At 40.3% G+C, this 18388-nt stretch overlaps 1 protein-coding gene across 7 annotated transcripts in view; it reads right to left on the reverse strand.

Annotated features, from left to right (window-relative positions):
* ANO2 (anoctamin 2) overlaps positions 1–18388 on the reverse strand; it is a 245212-nt gene that overhangs the window by 175315 nt on the left and 51509 nt on the right. For all 7 annotated transcript variants that reach the window (XR_002437744.1, XM_021393597.1, XM_021393608.1 and 4 more), the window contains 3 exons: positions 17360–17415; positions 16525–16566; positions 8579–8643 (listed from right to left, as the gene is read on the reverse strand). Coding sequence is in view for 6 of the 7 variants with exons in the window: in XM_021393597.1 (XP_021249272.1) it covers positions 8579–8643; positions 16525–16566; positions 17360–17415 (163 nt within the window). In the remaining variant the exon portion in view is untranslated. The remainder of the gene's footprint in view (positions 1–8578; positions 8644–16524; positions 16567–17359; positions 17416–18388) is intronic.

Below are 18388 nucleotides of genomic sequence, written 5' to 3' on the forward strand. Positions count from 1 at the left end.
TCAGCAGAGGCTTGGAAAGGAGCTGGATGTACTTCTGCCAAAATTATTGGTAGAACTCATGGACATTTTTGTACATAGTTCTATTTTTATTTGATTACTGCATTTTCCCAAGCTTAAAGCTATGTTCTCCTCTTTTTCCTAATAAAGAATTCCTTGTTTATAGTCTCAGCATCTTTGCGAATGTTAGAGATACATCTGCTAAAGACATTCAGGGAAAAATTGCATAGTGTTTCCATATTTCTGTATGGAAACAGAGTTATTTATCAAGAAGTGTTTTTTACTCTTGTTACCCACCTGGCATAAGAAGACCCTCTCCAAGATCCCATGCATCAATGTTTTCTCCGAAAAACTTCTGCAGTAATTCAGCAGGCTAAGCATGAAATCAGCTTGAACACATTGATGACTACTGCCTGAAAAGAAAGCAAGCCCTTTCCCCCTCAAAGAGAAAGCAAACCTTCATAAAATGAGCAGTACCCACTGACACCCAGTGAATAAAAGAATCAAAGGATAAGCCTGATGCATGATAGTTTTCCATTTAAAATGCATTTCTGTTAAATAAGCCATCAAACAGTCAGGTAGAGAAAAGCAAAAATCTCCTAACTGTAATAGTGTGAAGACCCCACTCCATAAACAATATGATATTCAGAAGGTAGAAAACAACTGTTTCAGCAGAGAGAAAAGATCATAACGTTACTATTCTTCAGGCGTTAGCAACAGAGTATTATTATCCTGCCTAGCTACCATAGTGTTTTCTTTTTTCTCTGCAGCCTCATGAGAGTTGGTGACAATCATATGAGTGTTTGAGAGAGGCTCACTACTTTTGGTCTGCTGGTTGTATATGTAAGACAGGCCTCATTGTTCCCTGCTTTGAAACCTGTCTTTCATAAAAGATATAAATACTGGCTGCATATCTGGGAAGTGTAAGACTGACCAAAATATTAGTGTGGACTGATTAGGTTTAGCTCTAAGGCAAGCATTAGAGAAGGTTGTTCAACCCCAGTCCAAGTCAACCACATACCATAATGTGGTTACATTGTATAAATAGTAAATATTGCACATTTGGCTAATAAATGAATAATAATAAGAGAGAAGGAGAATAATTTAAACATACAGGAAAATTTGCACTTTGAGAGTCAGTGGTGCCAAAGTTGCCACAAAAATTGACTGACCAACATTTGAATGTACCTCTGAAATTAGGGAATGCACCACAGGCCTTTAATTTAAAGTTCTTGCTGTTCCAGACTATATACAGTGACATATATTTTCTCTCTAGAGATGAAGATGCACCTACAAAGAGCTGTAGTGAAAGAAGCTGTGATTTGCTTAGTATTGATCAGAATAGATTGCCACAGTTGTGGGAATGCTGTATAAGAAACTGATCTTCATTTCAGTCCTGTCAAAGAGGAAACACTTATCTCTAATAAAATTAAAACACCATTTCTTCATAACTCCCCTTTTCTTATTTTATCATTCCTTTAAAATTACTGTATCCTAAATTGATCAATCAGATCTACTCATTTTGGTTTTTGTGGTGAAGACCATTGGAAGAATTAAAAAGAAAACCAGGCAAACCAGTAAGAACAGTTTGGAGTCCAATTGCTTACATTTAACACCGCACTAAACAGGCTCCAAGGTACTGCAACAGTATCTAGATCTGAGACCATTAAAGTTCTGAATATGTTCTGAAATGGCACACAGAGATATCTATGGGCTGCTATGCTTTAAGAATACAGTATTCAACTGCTGGAAGTGAGGGGAACTGACAGTCAAGACATAGATCAGAACAGCACACTACAAATAATTCTCAGAATTCATTACATACCAGGTTGAAACAATTTTCCATACATAAGAAAAACATAGTTAAAAATAGGAGGGAAGAAATATATTACATAGACAGAGTAACTGAAACTCCCAAGTTTTGATTTACATTGCTTTACTCTATAAATAATATTTTAGCTAACACACTTTTCCATCAACTCCTGCAAAAAGTGTCACTGTATTGTCAACAGTTTATGGGCTGCTTCGGCCTTGTTCCATGACCAATGGGGCAGGGGGACCCACGGACCGACGCCCAGGGAAAGGGGACAATGCTCTTAGAAACACTGTTTGAAGCTTGGGTAGTCCTGTGTAGAGCCAGGAGTTGGACTTGATAATTCCTTTGGGTTCCTTCCAACTTAGAATATTCTGTGACTCTGTGACTTACTCATGGTGAGATAATTTCACATTAATAAAAATATAACAAAACAGGATTTCCTCTTTAAAGTTATGATCTCCTATCCAGGACTGCAGTTCATACAGAGACTCCTATCTGCAGGTGTTTCAAGATGCTCCTTAACTACGCTTTTGTCTAAGAAAGATAGCCACCTCTTTGTGATATTACTAACCTCAGCATAGTCACATCATCTGTCATTTAGAGCTCCTAAGTGATGAAGGTTACACTGAACCAGACATATAATTCATTATAAATTCAATTAGCTGCTTTCTTACTTGCCATAAATCATTAGAGAAGCCCTGCTAAAGGACAAGAGACTAGGCTGGAAGATATTCCAAGGAAAATTTGGACAGGACAGATGCAAATCTTTCTCCCCCTTGAGAGGGCTGCAGTGCTGGAGATGGAACTATGGAATAGTAGAACATCTTCACAAATTTCAAAACTTGCAAGTCACATGATCTAGCTTTCAAACCAGCCCTGCTTTGATTGTGGATTAGGTTCAGGGACCTCCAGAGGTCCCTATACAAAACTTAACTATTTTAGAATTGCATAATTATAACTTCGTTTAACATACTGAAGTTTTCACAAAAACCTACTATCTTCAGGAAAGTTCATAAAACTTCTAGGGAGTGTCCTATCCTACCTGTCTCCAGATGAATTCTAGTATTACCTCTTAGGAAAATCACAGAATCATATAATGGCCTGGGTTGAAAAGGACCTCAAAGATCATCAAGTTTCAACCCCGCTGCTGAATGCAGGGTCGCCAACCACTAGACCAGGCTGCCCAGAGCCACATCCAGCCTGGCCTTGAATGCCTTCAGGGATGGGGCATCCACAACCTCCCTGGGCAACCTGTTCCAGAGTGTCACCATCCTCTGTGTGAAAAACTTCCTCCTTATACCTAACCTAAGCCTCCTCTGTCTTAGTTTAAAGCCATTCCCCCTTGTTCTATCACTATCCACCCATGTAAACAGTCATTCCCCCTCCTGTTTATACACACCCTTCAAGTATTGGAAGGCCACAATGAGGTCTCCCTGGAGCCTTCTCTTCTCCAAGACAAGCTCAGTTCCCTCAACCTTTCTTCACAGGAGAGGTGCTCCAGCCCTCTGATCACCTTAGTGGCCCTCCTCTGGACCTGTTCCAAGAGCTCCACATCTTTCTTGTGCTGGAGGCCCCAGGCCTGGACACTTTCCTGAAGTTCAGGGTCCTGACTCTACTTTTTGCCAGGCCTGCATTCCTCGAGATTACAAACTCCACTATGGCATGATCACTACAGCCCAGGCTGCCACCAGTCTTAACCCCTCTAATGCTCTCCTCCACATTGGTGAGCACCACGTCCAGTAAGGCTTCACCTTGGGTCGGTCTGTCTAATACCTGGACCAGGAAGTTATCCTCAGCAGACTCCAGGAATCTCCTGGATTGTCTGCTGCCTGCCGTGCTGCTACCCCAGCAGATATCCAGGTGGTTGAAATCCCCCATCAGGACAAGAGCCCATGAATTTGACAATTCCTGAAGCTGAAGCAAGAAGCCCTCATCAGCAGGCTCCCCTTGATCAGGTGGCCTAGAGCAGACCCCAACCACTAGATGTCCTTCACTGGACTGATCCCTGATTTTAACCCATAAGCTCTCAACCTGGTCATGGCTGTTATTCAGACACAGCTCTTCGCAATCTATCCACTTCCTAACATATAGGGCAACTCCTCCTCCCTTCCTACTCTGTCTATCCCTTCTGAAGACTCTGTAGCCCTCATCAGAGTATTCCAATCGTGGGATTTGTCCCGCCACATTTCCGTGATAGCAACCAGGTCATAATTTTCCAAGCACATCACAGTTTCCAACTCCTCCTGCTTTTTTCCCATGCTGTGTGCATTAGTGTAAAGGCATTTCAGCTGGGCTTTCTGGCACACTACCTTCCTAGAGGGGCCCTCCCTCAAACCTCCGAAAGAAATCTGAAGTTTTCCCCCACTGCTTCCTTGAGGGACACGAGAAAGTTTTGGATAGAGGGTCAGCAACATAACCTCCTCTGAGGACTTCCCAGCAGACCCTACAGGACAGGTCAGAGGCTTTTCCCTGCAGTCTCCTACAACGACAACACCCTCAAGCCCTTCTCTGTTCCACTGACCTCCACCCTCTTCCCCCATCAAATCTAGTTGAAATTTCTGAACTACTCGCTCCACCCTAGCAAGCATCATTTTATCCCCATCCCCCTTCATATCTAGTTTAAAGCTCTCTCAACGAGCCCTGCCAGCTCCATGGCTAGACAATGACTAATGCATTAACATTAACAAAAGAAATCAGTAAAAATCAAGTCTGAACATATCTTTACCTAAGGAAAGAGCATCATCAAAATAGATTTAAAAAAATAGATTAAAAAAAAATTAACCACAGGTATATTTTATAGCTCTTTTTAAATTACATTACAAGGATTAAGGGGAACTAGAATCAATAAAGGCATTCCTACAAGACACCTACACTTGATAAAGTCCTCTCTGCTAGAAATCCATGCTTAAATTAGGTTTATTACAGACGAATCTCTAGAATACTGCACATCTTAGAATTTCAACTTGTATTTTCTGCTTTTTAAGCTGTTCTATATATCCCCTTAAAATTTTTACTTGAAATTATTCTGCATAAAAGTTTAGAACTCTTACTATATTCTCATTTGGTGAAGCTATCCCCATTGACCACTGGATTTCTTAGTTTATTAAAAAAAATACTTGTTCCCTGTATCCCCAAATAAATGCATGCAGCCAGAGCAAAGTACTTCTACTGAGAAGAACATAGGCATCAATGGAACTGTCAGCAAATATTGCAATGCCTGTCCTTATCATTCTTTTTTTTTTTAATTTTACATTTTTAAGAATTTGAAAATATTCTAAGATTGATCATAAATTATTATTCCCTTAGACTATCACCCTTATCACCTCGTGACTCCCATCTACAAGAAGGGTCGTAAGGAGGATCCGGGGAACTACAGGCCTGCCAGCCTGACCTCGGTGCCGGGGAAGGTTATGGAACAGATTGTCTTGAGGGAGATCACATGGCATTTGCAGGACAACCGGGGGATCAGGCCCAGCCAGCATGGGTTTGTGAAGGGCAGGTCCTGCTTGACCAACCTGATCTCCTTCTATGATCGAGTGACCCGTCTGGTGGATGAGGGAAAGGCTGTTGATGTGGTCTACCTAGACTTCAGCAAAGCCTTTGACACTGTCTCCCACAGTATTCTTCTGGAGAAACCGGCAGCCCATGGCTTGGACAGGTATACTCTTTGCTGGGTAAATAACTGGCTGGAGGGCCGAGCCCAGAGAGTGGTGGTTAATGGAGTTAAATCCAGCTGGCGACCGGTCACAAGTATTCTTCCCCAGGGGTCGGTGCTGGGGCTTGTCCTCTTCAGTATCTTTACTGATGACCTGGATGAGGGGATTGAGCGAGTCCTCAGGAAGTTTGCAGATGACAACAAGTTGGCAGGAAGTGTCGATCTGCCTGAGGGTAGCAGGGTCTGCAGAGGGATCTGGACAGGCTGCATTACCAGGCTGAAGCCAATGGGATGAAGTTCAACAAGAACAAGTGCCAGGTCCTGCACTTTAGCCACAGCAACCTCAGGCAATGTTACAGGCTTGGGGTAGAGTGGCTGGAAGACTGTGTAGAGGAAACGGACTTGGGGGTATTGGTCAATGCTCAGCTGAGCATGAGCCAGCAGTGTGCCCAGGTGGCCAAGAAGGCCAATGGCATCCTGGCTTGTATCAGAAATAGTGTTGCCAGTAGGAGTAGGGAAGTCATTCTCCCTCTGTACTCAGCCCTAGTGAGGCCCCACCTCGAGTACTGTGTCCAGTTTTGGGCCCCTCACTGCAAAAAAGACATTGAGGCCCTGGAGCATGTTCAGAGGAGGGTGACGAAGCTGGTGAGGGGTCTGGAGCACAGGACTTATGAGGAGCAGCTGAGGGAGCTGGGATTGTTCAGTCTGGAGAACAGGGGGCTCAGGGGAGACCTCATCGCTCTCTATAACTACCTGAAGGGAGGTTGTAGTGAGCTGGGGGTCAGCCTCTTCTCTCTTGTAACTAGTGACAGGACGAGAGGGAATGGCTTCAAGTTGCGCCAGGGGAGATTTAGGCTGGACATTAGGAAATACTACTTTCCTGAAAGAGTGGTCAGATGCTGGAACAGGCTGCCCAGGGAGGTGGTGGAGTCACCGTCCCTGGAGGTGTTCAAGAAACATTTAGATATAGCGTTGAGAGACCTGGTTTAGTGGGGTTATGTTGGTGGTAGGTGGATGGTTGGACTAGGTGATCTTGTAGGTCTTTTCCAACCTAGCTAATTCTATGATTCTATGATTCTATGACCTCAAAGAATCCCAGTCTGTGCCAAGAGTGGCCATAAATAATACACAGTTTCTAGCATTGGTATATAGTCACTTGGAAACCAGTAACCTTGAACAGTAGCAAGGAACTGAAGGAAGAGATAATTCTACAAGTACCATGTGCAGTCCTCCAGTATAGGCATCTTGGGTTAAAGAATGACCTTCCATTTGCTTTCTTACTGAATAAAGGTGAAAAAGAAAGAGTTAAAAAGATCTACACTGTTGCATATTGTCTTAAAAATTAGATTTAAAAGGCCAATTAATTTGGGGATATGAATATTGATTAAACAACATACTCCAAAAGATTTTATGGATCAGAAAATATCAGACTAAAGTGATTTTTAATATAAGGTTAAATAAATGCTGTTTCTGTTCATCAGAGTCTGAATATAAATTTGTGAATTTACACAGTGCTTCCGTAACCAGAAAAAAATTTGTGTATAATCTAATCAATCTGGAAAGAAGAACTACAATATTTTTTCAAAATACAAGGTCAATAGACAATTTTTAGACATGCTGTAACAGTAATTATTTCTCTCCTCCCTGCCACAATACAGAGGTGTAAAAACCTAGTCCAGTTGCATAAAGAAAATTGTGCTAATTTCACATGTATATAAACTCTAAAGCTCTAACGTTACCCAGAAAATAAAAACTGTATTTATTTTACAGATAACTGTCAAACTTGCAGTCAAGCAAAAAAAAAAAGATAAAAGAAAGAAAAATCATTACTGAGAACAGAGAATCAATTGCATGTCTGGACCTTTCTTTCTTTCCTACAGAATTTCTATGAAATCATGTAAGTATAATAAAACATCATAATGGGGACAGCAAGATACAAATGAAGATGAAGTATAAGCAGATGTGCCTCTGTTTTTAATTCAGCTAAGCTGCCGAGTATGGTAAAACTTGAGAATTTCTTCAGTCACTGTTTAACATAACGTTTTTAATATTTATTAAGAAGTTACCAGGTATTGTAAACTAGTTTTGAGTTTACATAGTTCGTACAGTAGCCTGGCCTGGAATAATTGGTTGTCAAAAAGTATGTAAATTCTGCACAGAAATACTATGGCAAAAAGGGAAATTTCTGTCTTGCAGAACTTCATTAAGATCTAATAGTCTCCCTTCCATTTGCTAATTGAAACATCTCACAGCCAATAAAGATCAGTTCTGCACATGTTATAAATGTAATACTTCAGTCTGTGATAAATTATATGCAGGACTTCAACTTTTCAAAACATAATATATTTTGTAAACGTTATTGCTTCTCTGCATTACTAACACTAGCTTTTGCAGCTAATCACTTTGGGGTAGACTGTGTAATGAAGACTAGTTTTAGTTTGATTATTCAGAATTAAACACTCTTTTCTTAGGTATAAAAATTATCAAGTAACAGATTTTTGTTTTCCATTGTTTGTTTGCTAATATCACAGTACATTTCCTTTTTTATAATCCAATATTTCTAGTATACAACAAGCATTGTGGGACTTTTACCTTTTATTCATTTTGTGTATTTTTTTCCTTTTATTTATTTTATTGATATTGTGGAAGTTCCTTAAGAAGCATGGTGGTTTTGCTTTGCCTATATTTAAGCCTAACTTCTCCGTTTGAAGTGTGACTGAAATTTTAAAATTCAAATTATAACAAAAACACTGTGAATACATGGATGTTTTCAGATGAATAAAATCTGTAAAATCAGAACTGAAAAAATATCAAATCAATTTCAAAACTGACAAATACTTTCACAACAGGTGGACACCCATTTCTGGTTATTGACAACTTTGATCACAATCCAATAAAAATTCATGACAGTAATCGGAAATACTTTTTTTCTTCAGGATAACATGATATACAGAAAGAAAGGTAACATCAGAACTACAGAAAAGCAGCAAGAAATCTTACTTATGTATCAATCAATTCAAGATTTCATTTGCTGAAGTAACTACAGGAACTCTATTAATCTGTATCAGATAAGAACAGGGTCCCCTAGCGTTTTTATAAGTCCATATTACCTTATGAGGTCAATAGGCTGAAACTTGTAAAATACTCCATATCTTGCCCATTCTCGATACAGCAACTAAATAATAAAATAATAAAAAAAAAAATTAAATTGAGATGTGTTCTTGTTTGTTTTTACAGACATTGTCTAAAATCTAAATAAAAGGACCAAAAAAACCCAACCCACCATTTTCTGCATTTCAGTACAAAACTTCCAAGTACATTTTTTGAACAGTTCTAGAAGACTTCAGCTGTGCCAGAAATTCAAGCATGGCGTACACAAGCCTCTTCTCCATATACGTGCTTCCTCCACACCATATTTATTAGATTGTGATGTTGAAAACAAGTGTTTAAAGAGAAGAAAAAGGAAATGCCGTAGTCTTATGAAAATCTTTGGATAGATGCTAGAAATAATTCTACTTATAGAGTAAAATTCTTCTTTAATATAATTTATTTAATGTCTGGAATTAATCCACAAGTAAGTACTGAACAGTATTTTCAGCTAAAAGGTGAAGTGAGCCAAGAAGAGTTCAAAACTGGTAAGCTGGTACGTAAAAGCATACCAAGATATAAGAAATGTGGCAAGTCATTCTGTCTTTTCTGCAACTTTTGAGATTACTATGCCCAGTGGACGCTACGTAATAGCTCCTCACCTCATTATGCTCATGCACACACAAGTTTAACCATTTAGTGTTGGAACTCCAAACTCACCCACCACTTACAAGCAGCACAAAAGGATGCTTTTCTGAGAGAACAGGAGCTCTCTGTCCCTCTGAATAAGAGAGCAGGCAGGGGAGGCAGGAAACTGGCACGGCTTGGCAAGGACCTGCTGATCAAACTGAAGGAGAAGAAGGGATTGTACTGGCTGTTGGAAACAAGGGCACGTCACCTGGAGAGAATACAGGGATGCTGTCTGTAGTTGCAAAGAGGGAATTAGGAAAGCCGAAGCACAGATGGAACTGAATTTGGAGAGAGATGTTAAAAACAAGAAGGGATTCTATAGGTACATTGACCAGAAGAGGCAAGCCAAAGAGACCATACTTCCTTTGGTAAATGAGAAAGGAGAACTGGCTACAACAGATATGGAAAAGGCTGAGGTACTAAATGAGTTTTTTACCTCAGTCTTCACTGGCAGCCAGGATTCTCATATTTCTCAAGTCCCTGAGGCTCACACCCCTGGACTTCTAGGTGGGAACTGGGGGAGTAAATCCTCCAACTGTAAGGGCAGAGCAAGTTGGAGACCACCTCATGAGACCGAATGTATACAAGTCTATGAGGCTGAATGACGTGCGTTCCGGAATCCTAAAGAAGCTGGCTGATCTGGTTGCTGAGATGCTCTCCATCATATTTGAAAAGTCATGGCTGTTGGGCAAAGTTCCCGGGAACTGGAAAAAAGGAAACACTCCCATTTACAAGAAAGGGAGGAAGGAGGACCCGGAGAACTACAGGTCAGTGAGCCTCATCTCTGTGCCTGGGAAGATCATGGAACAGATCCTCCTAGAAGACATGTTAAAGTGTATGAGGGATGAGCAGGTGATCTGAGACAGCCATCATGGCTTTATCAAGGGAAGGTCATGCCTGACCAATCTGGTGGCCCTCTATGATGGGGTGACAACATCAGTGGACAAAGAGAAGGTGACTGATATCATCTACCTGGACTTGTGCAAGGCCTTTGACATGTTCCCCCACCACATACTCATCTCTAAGTTGGAGAGAAACAGATTTGAGGGGTGGACTATTGAGTGGATAAGGAATTGGCTGGAAGGCTATAGACAGAGGGTTGTGGTGAATGGTGCTATATCCAGGTAGAGACTGGTGATGAGCGTGTCCCCCGGAGATCTGTCTTGGGACCGACACTCTTCGATATATTCATCAGTGACATTGATGACAGGCTCAAGTGCATCCTCAGCAAGTTTGCTGAGGACACCAAGCTGAGTGGTGCAGTCGACACGTTAGAAGGATGTGATCCAGAGGGACCTCAACAAGCACGAAAGGTGGGCCCATGTGAACCTAATGAGGTTCAACATAGCAAAGTGCAAGGTGTTGTACTTGGGTTGGAGTAATACGTATACAGACCGGGAAAAGAAATCCTTGAGAGTAGTCCTGAGGAGAAGGACCTGGAGGTCCTGGTGGATGAAGGACTGAACATGAGCCAGCAGCATGCTCTTGCAGCTCAGAAGGCCAATGGTATCCTGGGCTCCATCAGAAGAGGGGTTCCCAGCAGGGACATGGAGGTGATTGTCCCTCTCTACTCTGCCCTTGTGAGGCACCACCTGGAGTACTGCATCCTGGTCTGGTCCCCCGGTACACAAAAGATGTGGAGCTCTTGGAACAGGTCCAGAGGAGAGCCACTAAGATGATCAGAAGGCTGGAACACCTCCGTTACATAGACAGGCTGATGGAGCCGGGCTTGTTCAGCCTAGAGAAGAGAAGGCTGCGAGGAGACCTCATTGCAGCCTTCCAGTATTTAAAAGGGGATCATAAACAGGAGGGGAATCAACATTTTACTTGGGTAGACAGTGACAGGACAAGGGGGAATGGTTTTAAGCTCAAGGAGGGAAGGTTTAGACTGGATGTCAGGCAGAAGTTCTCTACAGAGACAGTGATGAGGTGCTGGAACAAGCTGCCCAGAGAGGTTGTGGATGCTCTGTCCCTGGAGGTGTTTAAGCCTGGGTTGGATGGGGCCTTTCATACCTTAATTACTGATTCCCTTTCCAGGAAGTCCTTCTGAAGGACTGTCAGGAAGACTATCAAGGACAACGGAAAGGGCTTTTTCAAATACGTTGCAGATAAAACTAACACTAGAGGCAATGTAGACCCACTGATGAGTGACATGGGTGCCCTGGTGACAGAAGATACAAAGAAGGCAGTTACTAAATGCCTTCTTTGTTTCTGTCTACACTGCCGGAGGCTATCTTGAGGAGCCTCATACCCCTGAGGCCCCAGAGGAAGTCTGTCTAAAGGAGAAGTTTGTCTCGGTTGATGAGGACTGTGTTAGGGACCAATTAAGCAATCTGGACAACTATAAATCCATGGCCCCTGATGCGATGCACCTGCAGGTGCTGAGGGAGCTGGCAGAAGTCATTTCTAGGCCACTCTCCATCATCTTTAGTGAGTCGTAGGGAATGGGAGAGGTGCCCGAGGACTAGAGGAAAGCTAATGTCACTCCAGTCTTTGAAAAGGGCAAGAAGGAGGACCCGGGTAACTATAGACCAGTCAGCCTCACATCCATCCCTGGAAAGGTGATAGAACGACTTATTCTCGGCACTGTCTCCAGGTATATCAAGGATAAGAGAGTCATTAGGGGCAGTCAACATGGCTTCACCAAGGGGAAGTCATGCTTGACCAACTTGAATGCCTTTTATGAAGACGTAACCAGGTGGATAGATGATGGTAGAGCAGTGGATGCGGTCTATCTTGATTTTAGTAAAGCATTTGACACCGTCTCCCGCAGTACCCTTGCAGCTATATTGAGAAAGTATGGTCTGAATGATCGAGTAATGAGGTGGACTGTGAACTGGCTGGAGGAAAGAAGACAGAGAGTTGTGGTCAATGGGATAGAGTGTAGTTGGAGGCCTGTATCTAGTGGAGTCCCTCAAGGGTCCATACTGGGACCAGTACTATTCATCAATATTCATCAATCATACTCATCAATGACTTGGATGAGGGAATAGAGTGCACTGTCAGTAAGTTTGCTGATGACGCAAAACTGGGAGGAGTGGCTGACATGCCAGAAGACTGTGCTGCCATCCAGCGAGACCTAGACAGGCTGGAGAGTTGGGTGGGGAGAAATTTAATGAAATACAACAAGGGCGACTGTAGAATCTTGCATCTGGGCAAGAACAACCCCAGGTACCAGTATAGGTTGGGGCTGACCTGTTGGAGAGCAGCGTAGGGGAAACGGACCTGGGGGTCCTGGTGGACAGCAGGATGACCATGAGCTGGCACTGTGCCCTTGTGGCCAAGAAGGCCAGTAGCATCCTGGGGTGTATTAGAAGGGGTGTGGTTAGTAGGTTGAGACAGGTTCTCCTCCCTGTCACCGTTGACACTCCCCCTCTGCTCTGCTCTGAGACCATATCTGGAGTATTGTGTCCAGTTCTGGGCCCTTCAGTTCAAGGACAGAGAACTGCTTGAGACAGTCCAGCGCCGAGCCACAAAGATGATTAAGGGAGTGGAGCATCTCCCTTACAAGGAAAGGCAGAGGGAGCTGGGTCTCTTTAGCTTGGAGAAGAGGAGACTGAGAGGTGACCTCATTAATGTTTATAAAGATGTAAAGGCTGAGTGTCAGGAGGATGGAGTCAGGCTCTTCTCAGTGACATCCAGTGATAGGACAAGGAGCAATGGGTGCAAGCTGAAACATAGGAGGTTCCATGTAAATATAAGAAAAAAAACTTCTTCATGGTAAGGGTAACAGAACACTGGAACGAGCTGCCAAGGGAGGTTGTGGGGTCTCCTTCTCTGGAGACATTCAAAACCCTCCTGGGCACGTTTCTGGGTTACCTAATCTAGGTGCTCCTGCTGTGGCAGGGCGATTGGAGTAGGTGATCTTTCAAGGTCCGTTCCAATCCCTGACATTCTGTGATTCTGTGGTTCTGTGAAAATGCTTTGCACTTGTGTAAAGAAATGGTGAAACTAGGCTTGATTTTCTTTGGCCTCAGCAGCAGTTGAGGATTGCCCTGGATGCCATATTGATATTTTCATATGAATTTTTGTGGTTACCTACTTAAAATCACCCCTTGCCTATAATTTGACTTATTTTCATTAATAACCCTACTAGTAAGTGCATTCACTGAAACAAGAACATTAAAACTATTAAATTATTAGAACTACTTAAAAGCTGTTTTGAACATAGCTAGAGAATTGAAATTGAAGAGCAGAAAGACAGGTTTTCTAAAATTTCAGTCATTTTAGGAACAGTTTGCTGTGGCATTTTATCAGGCAGTAGAGTGACATTGGTTATTCCAATTCCAAAAGACATAACACTGAAGGTGAGTTTATGGTATGGATATTTTCCACTCATGTGTGTTGCACACACTAACCTTTATACTCAGCAATACAATTTTATATGATCAAATTTAATCTGGAAGATGGAATGAGCTTCCACTATTTTTACTAAATTGAAATGAATTCTAAAAAGAGTTTCCTAATATAGGTCGTTGCATTTTATCAAATTCACTTAAAGCAGAACTTTATGTAAATTTATGATAACACTTTTCAATCTGCTTCTAATAATCTAGGGATGTTGTTATAGTATATGTTATAATATATGACATTTGTGTAATTCCCAGACAGGTAATGAATCCCTTATGTATTTCTCAATGTCAAACATACTGCTAGTATTGAAGGGTTAAAAATTACCACTGAGCTAGAAGCTTATAAAAGACCAAGTCTGTTTAGTATCATTGCAAGTTATTACCATGCTGCTGTGCAATATGTTTCTTTAAAAGATTTTTTTTTCTACAGAAGAAATCACACTAAAACAGAGAAATTCCTTTACCATAATCTTAGGAAAAGATTAACGTAATGTTAGGAAGAGAGTGGGTTTTATTGACAGTTCATTACTAATTCTCGTAGGATGTGACAAAAACAGTCACATGAAAATAGAGCATTTTCTCTAAGGAAACGCTGAAGAGGGTTGAATAAGTATTAACCTTCTGTGTTATGAACAGATACATAGGCCTTAATTACAGCTGCCTTATTGGCCTACATATTCCAGACAGGTTCTGCTCATCATTCTTTGGGCGTATACTACAGACTAGTGAAATGGAAGACATAGATAATTTAAAATGGGCAAAACAAATAGAGATAGAGGAACAAAGCACAAAAATGCCCCCCTTTCCTTTAAACGTGATTAAGCTTTTCAGGAAATTAAACACTGAGACAATTAGATTCAGATAGAAAACAGATAATGTTGTGCATAGAAATACTACAGCAGATTCAATGTCTAGGCAGCAGAAACATATGTGAAAAATTAATTATTTCTGGAAAGACCCTTTTATGTTTTTAATACTTAACACTTCATAACTGAGCCTAATAGGCAGGATAAAAAGAAGGCAGCACAAAATGCAAGGAATAGGGTAAATACTTTTCCAGATGCTAGTGCTTTTAGGCCCTCTTTCCCCTCCTCCCACATTACCCAATCTTCCTACATTGAACACTGGTCATTTACCTTTCTTCTCTCTAAAAAATTTGCTAGCCTTACGAGTAAACTATGCATCTGACTTTCGGAGTCCATTAATGTACCACCATTATCACTTTCTGTCCTGGTTTTATCAGTATTGTGTATCATGAGATCACACAGCAAGCTGTTCAGTGCTGGAACATGGTGCCAGGAAGCTCCATTTTCTGGGTCTTCACTACTGGCAGTGTCAGCTAGTCTTACGTGAGATCTGGCTCTCTGAGAGGAAGACACAATGAGAAGAGACAGACTACAGTCCCTAGGAGTCTCCAGTACTCCCTTTGTGATTTCCAATTCCAGGTGACGGAGGTGAACTAGCCTCTTCTTCACTTCCTGGAAGCACAGTGGCAGCATGGTTGAAACACCCTTCTCTCCCATTCATTTGATTTATTACCTGTAACTCCTTTTCTATGTCATTATCTTACATTCTTTTACCATTTGTAGCAAATTCCTATCTCTCCCTATCTTAGTGGGGTTGTTTTTGTTTTCTTCTCCCCAAAAGGGGGATGGGAGGGTGAAAGGGGCCAGGGAAGGCTACTCCCCCTTCTTCTCCCCTCCTGTCAAGCATGAAAGCACTACGCTTACTCAGAGACAATTTATTCATAAACAAAAGGTTCAAAATTATAGACATAAATACACAAGCTTTTACATAGTTTGCTTTCCAACTTTGTGTAAATAGTAAATTAAATTGTATATGTCTCATGAAGACAACTTGTGGCTGAATATTTAACACTTAAACAAAAACAATAAAGTTTATGTTTTCAAATTTTTACCTACTCGATATTGGAGAAATCAAGTTTACCTGTATGATCTATGAACTCATTCTTAATTTCAAGAGTTCAAACAGTCATAACATGTGACAATTACACACAAAAACTACACTGAGTATTCAGCCAAGTAAATGGCACTTTCTTAACTCTCCTTCACATAACAAATGCCAACATGTAATATCAAAGATTCAAAAATATTTATGAAATGATTTACAAGTTACCATAAGTACGCGCAACTTCTAATATAGCAAATACTTTAGGCTTCCAAACATTCTCTTTTTCTTCACCCTTCCCTTTCCTATTTCTCCATAATTTTCCCTCCTTACTTGCATTCATATTCCCTCATTACTTGCATGTTTGTATGTCAAGTTAAAAAAGGCAAGCATTAAAGAATGGAGTGGCTCTTAGTGGATTCCATGAATTAAATGTTTTTACTTGTTCCTAGTAGTAAGTATATGTACTAAATATTGTCTGAATTGGTCATGCATCCATTTCTCTTGTGCAGAGAGTTGGTGGGTGATATATTTTCAAAAGTCATGTGACTGCTGGAACCATCTTCCTTACAAAGTAACTGGAAGTAGATTTTTAGAAATTGTATATAATTTAAGAGAATGTACAATAAAATGAATAATACATCTATGTTTTAATTTCATAATTATTCATCTACAGCATTATTTGTTTATGGAAGGAAAATAATCATATGAATTATTGAACAACTTTTGCATTCCAATAGGCTGAAAAATATTCTCTGTGCATGTGGAGCAAAACTAGAAGCATTTCAAGATATATACATAAAGTTAAATTCACTCAAACACTTAATGAAATATAATTGAAAATATTACAAACAAATTTAATGTGCAAAAGGACAGAAAAATAAGCAATGTAATAAATGTTATATGCATAGAAAAAGCATTTGACTAAATGCTGGTTGCTATTTTATGATAACATTTAGGACATTAATTAACATAGTACATTAAACCTAACATTAAATTAATTTTGTAATGTACGGTACCTTTCTTTCATTCATGTCATCATTTTGGTATTCATATTCACCCTAGAAAAAGAAAATGTTTCAACAACCAAAGTAAAAACAGTAAATTCAATAATAGATTGCTCAGCTGTTAATACAATGTAGATTTTGCTTTTAAGTCACAGCCAGAAATGCATTTCTATAAAGATTTTATTGCTAGAACTGCACACTAAAAATAATAGAATATGTTTTCATTGTCACAGGAAATAATCTTTAAGGTCTATGTACATAGGTCACTCCAAAAGTAATGCCTCCTATTTATTTCCATGGAAAATACAAAAGATACGAAGAGCATAATAACACTGTTTGATAAAGCAAATTCTCAGCTTCAAAACACTGTCACCACAACTAGCTATGTGTTTTTGCCAGCAATGAACAAGACCCTGCATACCGTACTTATAATAATCTGCATGGCCTTCCATAACATGGCTTGTCATTCATGTTGTTGTCGCTACCACTGAAACACAACACCCACGTCCTCACTGTGCTAACATCCTTTGTTTCAATTCCATTAATGTTCAGCAAATGTTGATGAATGTCAGTGGGTGCAATTTTTTCCACATGGAGGAATTCCATTCCACATCTTTGCTTCATGCATACTGCCATGTCAGATTGCCCCATTTCTCCTGTCTGCCACAAGGCAACAAAAATTAATGGAATATTGGCAGGAATGCTCAGACTCTATTGCCATACCACTAACATCTGCCTTTGATGTATTGGGCCAACATAATAAAATAGGAGGCATTTATTTTGGAACGTCCTTCATGATATTGAGCGACATCATGAGAGAGCTAGATTTTTAATGGGATATACATACATCATGAAGTGGGTATGCTGCATCATAAACGTTGTTTGCTATTAATGTGCTAATACCTAAAAAAATAAATAAATAAGCAGAAAAGATTATTGATTTCATTCAATGACATCACATAAAAGGCTGAGACATTTTACTGAAAATGACCAAAATCATGTAGATGAGTATCTACTAACACAGAAGTACCCAGCTACGGTAAATACTTTCATAGAAAAGCTCATTTCTATATGGTACTTTTTCTCGAGTATATAGAAAACTTTATGATATAAAGTTTTGATTACTTTCTCATCTTAATATAAAAGAAGCATGTGACTGAGAAGGAAAGTATCTGGGAAGTCCTCTCTGAAGCTTGATAATGATCAGAATCATGGATCCCTACTGATACACAAACACACACAAAAAAATATTCACAGAAGTTTGTGATTAAAAAACTCCTGCTCTCCGTTGACTAACATTACACTGTGTTTATTTTTCATGGAACCAAATGCTAGTGTTTCTGTCCTTCCTCATATAAATAAGTAAGATCATCTTTCTGAGTTTGAAGCAACTCATCTTTGCAAGAGTTAAATCAATTAATTCTCATCAAATCCATGGTTATGATGGAAAGCTGCATGTACCATGGCAAGAAGCGCTGAGTTCTAAAGACTGCAAAAAGTCTGGTGGAAGGTAGAGCAAGATATAAGGACACAGCACTGTCACAGTGAACCCTTACTACTAAGGGCTTCAGCAATTGCATTCCCAGCTAATGATTACGGCACCTAAAGACCACTACAGGCTCTCAAGAGTTAGAACTTCTACAACTATTCTGTTTTCAGTATTTGGAGGTGAAAAAAATTCCTCCATAAAATGATAGTTAAGATTAGCAGTTTATTCCAGACCCATGTGCTTCCAATGTGCAGTAGAAAGTAATCAGAATGTTTGTCTTTAGGAGAAAAAAAATGGTAGTCAAATTACGCAACATTCTGAAATATTTTGGCAAAACCCTCTGGCAGACATTCTAGACAGGCGTTAGCAATAAATTTCTCCCTTGGT

This window comes from Numida meleagris, chromosome 1 (genome assembly GCF_002078875.1).
Source record: "Numida meleagris isolate 19003 breed g44 Domestic line chromosome 1, NumMel1.0, whole genome shotgun sequence".
NCBI lineage: Eukaryota > Metazoa > Chordata > Aves > Galliformes > Numididae > Numida > Numida meleagris.